This window comes from Stegastes partitus, unplaced genomic scaffold, assembly GCF_000690725.1.
Source record: "Stegastes partitus isolate 25-593 unplaced genomic scaffold, Stegastes_partitus-1.0.2 Scaffold771, whole genome shotgun sequence".
In the NCBI taxonomy this organism is placed as follows: Eukaryota; Metazoa; Chordata; class Actinopteri; family Pomacentridae; genus Stegastes; species Stegastes partitus.
Genome location: NW_007578502.1, coordinates 102900 through 115352, shown reverse-complemented (window position 1 = coordinate 115352; position 12453 = coordinate 102900). Strand labels below are relative to the sequence as shown.

General features: G+C 46.6%; 1 protein-coding gene across 1 annotated transcript in view; it reads left to right on the top strand.

The window, feature by feature from the left end:
- The window catches only part of cubn (cubilin (intrinsic factor-cobalamin receptor)), an 88336-nt gene that overhangs the window by 5474 nt on the left and 70409 nt on the right, over nucleotides 1–12453 (top strand). The window contains exons 8-17 of the mRNA XM_008291943.1: nucleotides 342–510; nucleotides 2364–2495; nucleotides 4192–4287; nucleotides 4564–4688; nucleotides 6125–6317; nucleotides 7900–8018; nucleotides 8860–9094; nucleotides 9778–9959; nucleotides 10138–10300; nucleotides 11278–11468. Of these exons, the coding sequence (XP_008290165.1) occupies nucleotides 342–510; nucleotides 2364–2495; nucleotides 4192–4287; nucleotides 4564–4688; nucleotides 6125–6317; nucleotides 7900–8018; nucleotides 8860–9094; nucleotides 9778–9959; nucleotides 10138–10300; nucleotides 11278–11468 (1605 nt within the window). The remainder of the gene's footprint in view (nucleotides 1–341; nucleotides 511–2363; nucleotides 2496–4191; nucleotides 4288–4563; nucleotides 4689–6124; nucleotides 6318–7899; nucleotides 8019–8859; nucleotides 9095–9777; nucleotides 9960–10137; nucleotides 10301–11277; nucleotides 11469–12453) is intronic.

Below are 12453 nucleotides of genomic sequence, written 5' to 3'. Positions count from 1 at the left end.
AACCTTGGTATAAACCTTGGTACAAACCTTGGTACAAACCTGGGTATAAACCTTGGTACGAACCTTGGTATAAACCTTGGTACGAACCTTGGTATAGACCTTGGTACAAACCTTGGTACAACAGAGAAGCCAACAGTCCCAGACTGCCTTTGGCCTCCCTCTGAGCAGGCGGCCGGTGGGAGGGAACCTCATGTCCAGAGGTCGTGTGCAGCTCTTAGGCAGCAGAGAGGCTTAGGTTAGAATCGACTACTGACATATTGTGCCAAGAACACAGTATGATGTACATTCTATATGAGCTGCCCTTTATCACACTTCATTGTTGTCCCCTTTGTCTTTGACAGCCAAAGTACCAGTGCATCTGTGAGAGTGGCTGGGAGGCTGCAGCCGACAGCCCAGCATGTGTGGCTGACGTCAACGAGTGCAACCTGCCCAACAAGCCATGTTCAACAAACCCTCCTGTCTCCTGCTACAACACCGATGGTTCCTTCTACTGTGGAGCCTGTCCCTCTGGTAACACCGGCTAACAGCTCAGACTCGGGCTCGGGCTAACTCAGGCTATGTTAGCGATGCATCTGCAGTGTTGGTTTATTTAAATAAAACACCAGGTTGGAGCGGCAGCCGTTACGGTTCAGACAGCTGACCGTCACAGTGTGGTAGCAGCCAGAGAACACTGACGTCCAGCTGTGTGAGGAGGACTGTTCAGGTGTTCTGCGTGGGAGGATGTGGGCGTTGGTGCTGCTCAGCTTTCTGCTGCAGGTACTCAGCATCCCAGTCTCCACAGATTACCCTACGAAACAAACAGGCTGCATTCTCAGTCACGTTTAGAACTGAAGGACATGTTTTCAAATGAGCATAACTTCTGACGTGTAATGTGGAGAGGCAGCCAGTCTGACAGCATGACAGCGTGAGCTAACCCAGAGACCACCAGGGAATGGGCTCTCTCTCCGTTGTCACTGCATGTTAGCTTCAGGGAAATATCAAACTTTGGCAGACACTTTTACATGTTAGAAGCTTGGTTAAGGACCAACATTTCTGGACTGGGGTTAAGAGAAATGTCACAGCTCAGGTTAAAACAAGCCTCTCACTGCCTGTTTGAAGCATCTCACCTCATCTGGTGTATGATTGGTTGCCTGGGATGGAGCGACAGTGGAGCAGTGTGATGAGCAGCAAAGCTTTGTCGATGATGAATATATTTGTGATACCTTACAAAGAAATGTAATGCAACAGAAATGATGCCGCCCTCAGAATGTGACTTAACACGCTACGTTACAGTAGTTGTAACGTGAGCTTGTGTTGAGCAGCTGAGCAAGTGTTCAGGTTCTGCTGTTTACTGAGTAGCGATGATGTGAAGGTGATGAAGAATTCTCCGCTGATACCATCTTGTTGGTTTATATAAAGGTTTTTTGAAACAAGCAGGATATCCTGTGAGAGGACTGGAAGCCAAAAAGAATCTCCCTCCAGAACAAACTGCTGGCGTATCTCGGGTTCTGTTTAAGCTAAGACAGAACATGTGGCTCATAACCACAGAAGGAGATCATTTGTAGACAGAGAGGCGCATCTCCGGCCCCCAACTAAACACATCAACCCATCAGATAGCACGCTTCCAGATCTAATGTCACTGGACTGAATGTCTGGCGTCTGTCCCAACATGTTTCTGTCTTGTTTCAAAGCATTCTGAAGTTTTGCTGATGTTCCAGTTCTGCCTGTTCTCGTTAGTTTTGCTGATATGTTTCCAGTCATCCTGCTCATGGCGCCACAGGCTGCTATCCTGGAGCCCATGTTTAAGGGGTTTCATGATTGTTGATCCTTTGTTGAGATGGTAGAAGACAACAGAGGAGAATCTCCTAAACCTGTAATATTAATGAAAGTGTTTGTTTTTTTTAAAACAAAGGGAATAATAAGTCAACAACATGTACAAATAGCGGTCCTGTACAGGACACTCCGTCCAGCCTTCCTTCTCTGAATGTGGAACTGTTGGTCTCAGTGACGGTGGCGCTTGTCAGTTGACTAATTCTGTCACTCAGTTGTAGGAACATGTTGCTCTTCTGCCCAACATGGGCCATAATGATTCTTCATTATATATGTACTTGTGTTTGGGCCACACCGATCAGAACCAGATGCTTAATGTTGTTTGGATCCCCGGGACCATTGTTTGTGCTGTGGTCTGCAGCAGTGTTACGGTCGGTGCTACATGTGAAACTAACATTCACATAAATGGTGGGACCCAGTTTTGAACCTGAACACTGCACAGGAACCAGATCATCAGTGTTATTCACGTCACCTGCTGCCACTGGTTGGTGCACCTTCACACAGAACATGAACGCAGTAAGAGACTCTTTCTTGTTTCCTCCAATGCATCTCAGGTTGGCAAGGCAATGGCTACAGCTGTCAGGATGTGGACGAATGCTTGACCAATAATGGCGGCTGCTCCACCACTCCACTGGTGCAATGCCTCAACACCATGGGCTCCTTCCACTGCGCTTCCTGCCCTCCAGGTATGAGAGCAGATACAAACACAACTGAACTCTGCATGACTGCCAGAGATGGTAGGACCTGGATATGCTGTGTATGTGATGACTTTTGCCTTTTCTGTTAACACAAGTAAAACTGAGGCTCTGACTTGTGAGGGATTCTTATGACCTGACAACCCACATCCACCACAGATCTGACCGGAGAAGATGTTTGCCACCAGGTCTTGCTCAGCATAACTATTTTACTGTGTCCGAAGTCTGATTAATCAGCATGAATTCTGATGCTATCGAATGCAAATACCACTTTGGTACACTGATGGTGGGTCACATGGAGGACTTCTGAGGGAGTTGTTGACCAAGCCAGGACACATTTTCTCCCCAGTAATGGTAGAACAAGCCTAAGCAGACGGTATACTGCATGCAGCTTCTTCTGAGAGCTTCAGGTCCACTGGCTGGCGGATGTGTGGAGCCAGAGTTCAGCCAGTGGACCTGAAGCCCTCAGAAAAAGCACACCAGTAAGCCTGTTTCCCATAGCGCCCCACTGAGAGCCAAGCTTCTTTCTGAGATGCCACCTGTGGTCGAGACTCAGCCAGTTGAGCAAGATCTGGATAAGGTTCAGAGAAACACAGTGACGTAGTCGATTGACCTGGCTACCAGAGGACAGGCCTCCTGCCTCTCTGGAAGTGAGAGAGGAGCTGGAGGCCTTCACGGCTATGCAAGGCCAGCAGCACGTCCTGGTGGGTACCAGACAGATCTTTTTAACTGAACCAAGCATGGACCAGAGTTTGGGAAGTTCTGGAATTTTCTCACAGACCACCAGTTTTAGGACTGGTATTGTTTTCTAAGCCTAGCATTAGCAGCCTCCCTACAGACATCCAGCAGGTCATCAGTGACATGGCCAGTGAAGTCGGTACTAGCAGGTAGTAGCTGTCACCACAGCTGACAGTAGCTCAGGCATCCATTACAGCCAATCCATGCACAGCACAGAAGTCCAATCACAGAGCACCTCTCTGGTTCAGGTTAGGCAGACCCGTCCTTCCAATCACTGCTCTCCAGATTTCTCTATCACTGCCCCCAGCTGGGCCTCATCAGAAGCTCCGGCCCGGTCTCCCGACTCTGAGCAGGATAGTGCCACTCCTTACCAGCACATCTATTGAGGTTCTGTAAGCTACACAAAGGACTCACTCAGTATTTGGGTTGTTTCTAAGCTTGAGTCCTGCCACAAGGTTCAGCTGTTTACAGTGTTTAGTGAACTTGAATGGGTCAAATGAACACGTACAGCTGATTGTTTTCTGCTCGACTACTCATCACCAGTTGTTTTCACATTACAGCCTACAAGGCAGCCAGGCCAGCAGCGTGAAGTAAATCAGAACACAGCACATCACTCATCTGATTAGGTCGGCCTTCGTTTGACCTCATTATTTCATTAAAGAAAAAGAATGACTGGCAGACAGGTTTTAGTATTTTAAAGAATTCTGCAACAGCAGAAGAGATGTGAAGCGTCAGGCAATCACCACATACGTTCAACTGGGAGAAGGAATTGTTTTACATGTTAGCTGAACACAAACAATACAGCTCAGCAGATGGTTTCTCTTTTAAATCTAAGATTTGTTAACCAACAGATGTGCAAGAAAGGGGCTTCCCTTATGCCGACTGGAGGCCATCTGCGCTATCCAAATCCCAACAGGGCCTAATTGTACATACTCATGTGTTTGTGCAGGTTATGAGGGCGACGGGAGAACCTGCACACAGAGCAACATCTGTGCTGCCAACAATGGAGGCTGTTACCCACTCGCTAGCTGCTCCTCCAGCCCAGGTAACAGACATGGACAGGACAGGAGTTCTTAGCAATCAGGAGTTTGTCGTCACCACCTGCAGAGGGAATGAATTGGTTGAAGAGAATAATAATAAGTAATCAATCAAAAAGAATGATAAACTGTATTAGCCTTTTTTTGTAATGACTTTTTACTGTGTCCCAAGTATTGTTTAATGAAGTAGCAAACTGTTTTGGTACCATAAGTACAACTTCGGTGTAAGACGTGTGATATGGAACATGACCATGTATTCTTCCTGTTCTCGCTCCTTCCACCAGGCTCCAGCCTTCCTGTATGTACCTGCCCACCAGGCTACACAGGTAACGGTTATGGACCAACCGGCTGCACTCAAACCAGCAACATCTGTCAGACCAGCAACCCCTGTGTTAACGGACAGTGTGCGGTGAGTGTGAGCCTGTATGTCTTTTAGACATCGTGGGATTCTGCCTCAGCTTCATGAGAAAGATGTTTTTAACTTCACCCATAACTTGTCATTTTACAGGATAAGTCCATGAAAAGCCACAAACTACAATAAGTGGATCCCAAGCTGTCATGATAGCAAATCACACAACAGATGAGGTCACTCCCCTGTAGCTAGCTCCGCCAAGGAGGCCTGTTCCAGCCGGCGTTTATCAGTTTGTTTGTTTGTTTGTTTGTTAGCAAGATAGCTCGAAAAGTTTGGAGTGGATTTTCATGAAATTTTCAGGAAATGTTGACAATGGCACAATGAACAGATGGTTAAATGTTACAGAATGCAGTCATTGCTCCGTTTGTCCACTAGATGGAGCTCTGACTCCATTCAGTCCTTCAGTCCTCACCGCTGTCTTCTCAGTAGTGCAGGAGGAAGCTACAGCCAGGCAGCACCACAGGAGTGGGCTGAGCCGAGCTGCTGACGGATCAGTTCAGAACCACGTTGTGACGTTAACAAGGACTCAGCAGGTCTCCTGGTTCACATTAACAATGACTCAGCAGGTCTCCCGGTTCACATTAACAATGACTCAGCAGGTCTCCCGGTTCACATTAACAATGACTCAGCAGGTCTCCCGGTTCACTTTAACAATGACTCAGCATGTTTCGTGGTTCACTTTAACTCTCTTTGCCATGAGTCAGGACGACTGATGCATGCTTCGGTCATGCTTTTCATTTACGTTGCTCCAGTTGTGCTAACCTAGCTTCAGCTACTTCCTGTCTGTTTATGTTAGCAATAGCATCGCTGTAGTTATGCTAACCTAGCATAGCATTAGCTAACAGCTTAAAGCCAGTAAGGAACTGCAGAAATAATGTAAGTGTACAAAACAACTGTTGATCACTCCGTCAGCTCGTTATTAATGACATCAATGCTAAGTCAATGCTAAAGTTATGTTCTGGTTCTTCATGAAGCTGACAGTGTAGATAAATGAAGCATGACTTTAACACCTGCTGAAGATCACAACATGGTGGAGATGAGCTGCTTGGAGGAGGTCTGAGCTCTCAGAGGGCTTCTCTCGTTGTCGTTATGATGGGCTGTCAGAGGACTTGTCTTGGATAAGGGCTAGCCTAACAGGCTATGTATAAAAGCGTAATATGACAGCAGGAGCTGAAAGGACTGTGGCGTAACCTGCTGACTCTGTCCGTCTCTCACCAGATGATTGGTTGAAACTTACATGCAATTAACCATTTGAAAGAGGCCAAAGCGTCTCAGAGGGGAGATCTTGGTGTTTTTTTAGTGTTTTCACTTTTGTTTTCATTAGTATTATTGAACTCTTAATACTTCCTTACATGACGATAGTTATCTTCAGCATACACAGTGCCAGGTGAAATCCTGATGAACGTCTGACTCGTGTGCTGCTGCTGTCACAGGAGACCACCACAGCTCCTGGGTACATCTGCAGCTGCAACGCTGGCTGGGAGGGAGTGCACTGTGACCAGAACGTGGATGAATGCTCAAGCAGCCCCTGTCTAAACGGAGGAACGTGCAGCGACGGCATTAATGGATTCACGTGTAATTGCACCGCCCAGTGGACCGGCCCACTCTGCCAGACCCCACAGCAAGGTACCGGCTGGACAGAAACAAGTCATAACGGTTGGGTTGCTTTACGGTTCTTTCTGAAGCACCCAAAAGGCATTTTATCGGATTCAAGTCAGTAATCAGGAGTTTGTCTATAGAGTTGTGCCCTGTTCTCAGGCACCTGAGGGCGGTAATTCAGAGCTTGTTGAGGAGGTTGTCCAAGCAGTGCTTGTCTGTCTGAGTGTCTGTCATTTTAGAATGATGCTCACTGCAGCTCTGACTAGGGCTGGTTCTACATCTGCTGTTTCAGTTGGTCATTGATCTTCCTGAGCCATGATGCAGACATGCACAAAGTTCTGGTGTTTTCCAGCCGTCTGTATGAAGGCCCAGGTGTGCTCAGCGTAGATGTCGTTATTACAGATTCTCTGACTGGTCTGTCGGTGATCTTTTGTTCCCTTGAGTATACAGTCTTTGTTTTCGATTGGCCATAAGTGGAAGTGCTCTACATGTCAGCTGTAGAATAATGCACTTTTTAATTAGAATTACAAATGAGAAAGTCTGTAGTCATGTCTGTTGTGTACCATAATCTCCAGACTATTGAGGCACCTGAATATAAGCTCCACCCACTGACTTCAAACAGGAAACCAGGTGTGTGGCATGTCTATAAGCTGCAGGTGTCCACGTTGGAACATGAGATGTTTACACAGAAAGATGTTTGAACCTTTAATTAAATGCGTAGCGGTAACATCCACAGATACGTACCGTAGAGGCTTTTTTCTGAACACTTCCTGTAACACGGCTGGTTAAGGAAATAAAACTCCAGCAGCTACCAGGAAAAGTCACTGATGGCTATCTTCATCTTCCTCCTGCACTAAAACCACTAAAGTCGTCTTCTTCAGTGTCTTCAGGAGCTGAACAGCCTCAGAATCACTTCATCACTTCCTCAGTCTCTCTGTCGTCGTCGCTCTCAGCATCACTTTGGTCTCGAGGCGAATTCGTAAAAATCCATAAATTAGCCGCATCGTTGTTTAAGCCGCAGCGTTCAGAGTGTGTGAAAGAAGAAGCAGCTTATAGTCCAGACATTACGGTAAATGTTTTGCACAAGTTCTCTGTCACACAACCAATTACATGCACTAACCTAATTTAGTTACAGGGTTTTGTAGGTAGTACATCATATTATATATATAATGTGGGCATGGGTAGGGAGCAACAGTGTGCCTGACTTCTGGTTCTTTCTTAATGTAGATGGTGAATGTTCTGCTCTTCTACAGCACCGTTCTACCTCAGTGCTGCTCAAAGCGCTTTGCACTGTTTCTCATTCACCCATTCACACACATTCATCCACCAGCGGTGACAGAGCTCCATGCACGGTGCTGCTGCCATCAGGAGCAGCTTCAGGTTCAGCATCAACTTCCCAATTAAGGACAAGACCTGAGCCAGAGGCCCCTGATGTGTGGTTGCTTAGTCCTATGCAGCTTTAATTAAGATTTCAAGGTTTTCTCTCTTATGCCATGTGTGTCAAATATATATGACGAGGCACAGCTGCTAGTGATGGATGTGCTTTCATTGTATTTGCAGCAGGTCTAGTGCCATAAAGAACTGATGTAAATGTGACTGTGTGCTGCAGAATGTGGGGGTTACCTGACTGGCCCTGCAGGTTCCTTCAGCTATCCCAACAACCCAGGGCATGACGAGTACGATCACCAGGTCAGCTGTGCGTGGGTGGTCCGTCTTGACTCCAATCAGGTCAGTTGCTGTCTCTCCTACCGAGGTAAGGTCTCGTTTTCCTGTCCAGGTAGCATACAGCCAGCTTGTCTGAGCTTCACAGCTAAAAGCCCAGAGCCATGTGTACAGGTTCTCTCAGCTGATCGCACACTTCATGCAATCACATCACACATGGTGGCACAGTGAAAATAGTTTCAAACACATTTCCCCAATTTGGGGCGGCTGTGGCTCAGGTGGTAGGGCGGGTCGGTCAATGATCAGAAGGTCGGCGGGTCGATTCCTGTAACCTGTGTCATGGTCGATGTGTCCTTCACATTGACACTTCACCACCTGCCTGGTGTGGATGCGTATGGATGGACTGTTGAGGTGGTGGTCGGAGGGCAGGATGGCAGCCAGGCCTCTGTCAGTCTGCCCCCCCCAGGGCAGCTGTGGCTACAACCAGAGTTACCACCACCAGGATGGATGTGTGTGGATGAATACCTGACCGTGTTCAGCGTCGTTGGGTGTCTAGAAGAGCGCTGTATTAATCTGTCAACTATTAATTATTATAATTAGGCAACTGTTGAGCTGTGGTTTGGTCTTTACCATCTTCTGAAAATTGCCTCCGTCTCTGGAGCTGCATGTTTTCAACGTTTTGGTTGGTTATTTTTGTTAGTATACCATTACTGATGAGCGCTTGTTTGCTGAAAATGGCTGTTTTCAGGTCAGCCCCTTCTGACTAAACACAAGAAATGGATGTAATCGAGTAGCAAGACGACAAACTCCAACAGAAAGGCAGACATGAGCTTCACTGTCACTGATGAACGGCACTATGTTGTAAATCTGCCAGGTTGACCCTTTATTTTTGTGCTCTTTCCTCTAGATTCTGCGTATTACCTTTCCTTTCTTCCATCTGGAGAACAGCCCCAACTGCGTGTACGACTTCCTTCAGATTCATGATGGGGACAGCCCCTCCTCTTACATGCTTGGAAGATACTGCGGCCAGAACAACCCACCGGAGCTGCACAGCTCCCACAATGCCCTGTATTTCTGGTTCCGCTCCGACCACATCGTCAGTGCAGGTGGCTTTACAGTTTCTTGGCAGGCTCAGGACCCAGGTAGGGGCATTTCATCTGTTTTTCCAAAGACACCTCTGTAGACCACCACAGGGAAGTTGTGTTAGGGCAGAGATCAGGAGAAGGGCATACAATATTTCAGAAGTTTTGATTTTTACCAGGAGCACAGTGGCCTCTATAGCTATGGAAAACTGGCTGCACAGACAGACTGAGTAATCAAGACAGACAGGCTGGGCTGAAACAAGAACCTAGTGATGCTGCCAACAGAGCTTGAGAAGTCCTCTCCAGAGATGGAAGAACACACTTTGTCCACGTGTGGACGAGGCCTTAGACTTACACGTGGGTAACGGAGAGATGAGACAGGACGTATGAATGTTTTCATGAAGTAGAAAGAGATGCAGTTTGACAGCAGAACAATTTAACTGGTGTAGATAATGGATGGATGGATGGATGGATGTATAGATAGTGTCTTATCCAGGCCCTGAAATAACAACAACAAAAGCCATGTCGTGCTGTAGTCACTAGAAATGTTGTCAGCACACGTATAAACACATGTTACATGGAGTATATCAGTGACCTACCAGGAACACACACATTTTGTCTTCCTATGTTTGCTGAGCACACACAGCCTTGACTTCTGCCAGTTGGTTTTGGATGAACAGCGTTTCTAGCAGATGAAGTTGCTTTTGACAGACAAATGAATAACAGTCTGTTTTTCCTCTTAGTGTGTGGTGGTGAACTAAATGCCACCTATGGCAACATCAACTCACCTGGTTACCCTGGAAACTACCCGCCAAACCGGGACTGCTACTGGACAGTGAGCGTGGAGCCCGGCCTTCTCATTACCTTTGCCTTTGGGACTCTAAGTCTGGAACATCACGCTAACTGCAGCCATGACTTCCTTGAGGTGGGACATTCCAAGTGCATCTTGTATGTAAAATCTTTAACAGTGTCAGAGACCTGAGGACATCCATGAATCAGCAGCGTGTTGAAGCCGTCCGCCTGACAGACTGAATGCAGAAGCCCTACATGTAGCTTGTCCTTACACTTTCTGCTCTATTGTCTTGTGTGGCCAAACGCTGTAGATCCGTGATGGTCTTCTACCTGAAGACCAAGTTCTGGGCAAATACTGCAGCACAGCTTCACCACCCCCCCTGCAGACCACTGGCCCATCTGCATGGATCCACTTCCACTCTGACTTTAGTGTGACAGATCAAGGCTTCCACATCACATACACAACATCACCAGGTAAGGAACTGACCGTACCAAGTCAGGCAGCATGCACACGATGTCACAATGCAAACTACACAGCACCTCATCAGACCTGACACCTGTACTGTAACAAGCTGCTCCGCCTGTATGAGCCACATCCACCTAAGATGTGGTCAGCTCCGTTCTAAGACCCTGATGACATCAACTTGTGACGCCTTTCAGCTGTAATCTCATCCTGTTGCCATGGTGATGCATTGTTTGCCATGAAACGTGAGGCTGTTTTTGAGGTCAAGGAATGTGTTAAAAACATGTGTTTACACAAGTTCACCTAAATGTGGCACATGAGTCATGTCCAGACTCTTGGAGTCATACTGTACAGAAAGTAGAGGTACAGCTAACACGTTTCTACCATTTGTCGTATTACAAAGAAGTCCCTAAGTCTATCTCTACAGAAAGTGTTTCTGAATCTTGTGCACAGCTTTTGCCATTGGCCGTCATTTCACGTAGTATGTGTGAAGCAACACATGAGAAATTAAACCATTAAATTGACAATCTTGAATCACAGCCATAGCGCCACCTCCTGGCAACAGGAGGTCAGCCTTATGTGATAAACATGATCTGATTTACATTCTGTTTTCTATGATATGCAGCAGTGTGAGCTATAATTAGTGAGTGTCCTCTAGTGCCAGATCTCGTGTAACCCCCTTGTCCAACATTTCATAATAATCCCATCCTACTTGCCCACAAAATCCATCAACCTCAGCACACCCCAAGATGCAACAACCCAGTCTCTACTACTTGCATTTTTAATTCTAGTTTCAGTTTCCTGTGCCTTTACATACTGTCCTTTGAGTTTGGGACCCATAGCAGCAAGTATTTTAATTTGATCCCTAACAGAATAGAATAAAACTTTATTGATCCCTTCGGTGTAAACCTCAGAGAAATTGTTGGCAGTGTCAGTACCCTATTGTTTGGGTTCATGAGGATTCCTAACCCTGTGTGCTTTGTTTTAGGTGACTCTGGTTGTGGTGGTACATTCACAGAGAGTGAGAGCATCATCATTTCCCCCAACTGGCCCAACGACTATGCTCACAACCGCCAGTGTATCTATTTGATCAAGTTGCCCGAGGGTGAGAAGGTGGCGCTGAGCTTCACTCACATGAGTCTGGAGAGTCACAGCAACTGCACGTTTGACTATGTGGAGGTAGGGCTTCAGAATTACTCTGAAACTGTTTTCTAGGTGTCACAGACTTGGACGTGAAAAATCAAAGCTGTTTACAAATGAGGAAGAGATTTACTCATTGCTGTTGCAGAGTCACGTCCCTAACTAAGCCCCCTCATTACCCACTGCCTGCCAGGTGAACCAATCAGAACGAGTCTTAACTCTAACCCAGCAGCTGCTCCTGCTAACTCCAGAACGTTACAGCCATGAGCACAGCACACCAGATGTTCTGCTGTTGGACCACAAGACCCACTCGCAGCGTTTGAGGAACTAAAGACCCAGTGGATTACTTTTATTTTAATGTCACCACAACAGTAGAGAAATCCATAGCGTTAGCACGTTGTGTGGCGAATGTGGCTAATGGCACCATTAGCTTTGATGCTATGCCCACAGGTCACTGGGGACATTCAGAGGTGGTGGAAACTTTAATTTACTGCAGATTTACTGTGTTCTCATGGTGCTTGTTGTGCTTCAGTGCAGCCTAAGCTCAGGCCATGTAATGTGTGTTTGCCTCCCTCCTGCTTTCTGTGAGCACATTTGCTTCATTTGGGTACAGCCCAGTTCCCAATAGAGTTGTTCTCATCCACATATTTTTTGTTTCTGTTGTCAGACAGCAGATCACCAAGTTTCCTGTGTGTGATGCATAATAATATTGAAGGTCTGAAAATGTTGGAGAATCTACCATGCAAGTCTTGTTGAAATATATTTGGGCAGTAAGGGATTCCTGCATCAGTAATTAGGCGACTGTGTGTGATTCTGTGGATGCATGCAGGTAGGTATACAGTCATGGAAAACATTATTAGACCACCTTGTTTTGTTCAATTTCTTGTTCATTTTAATGCCTGCTACCACCAAACATATATAACCTGAAGAATACAGTGAACTAAAACTCAGCTGATCCTTCGTCCTTTCTGTCCTGTGTGACCTGCTTCAGCTTCATGTGTTCCCTGTAGGGTCCATAAGAGGC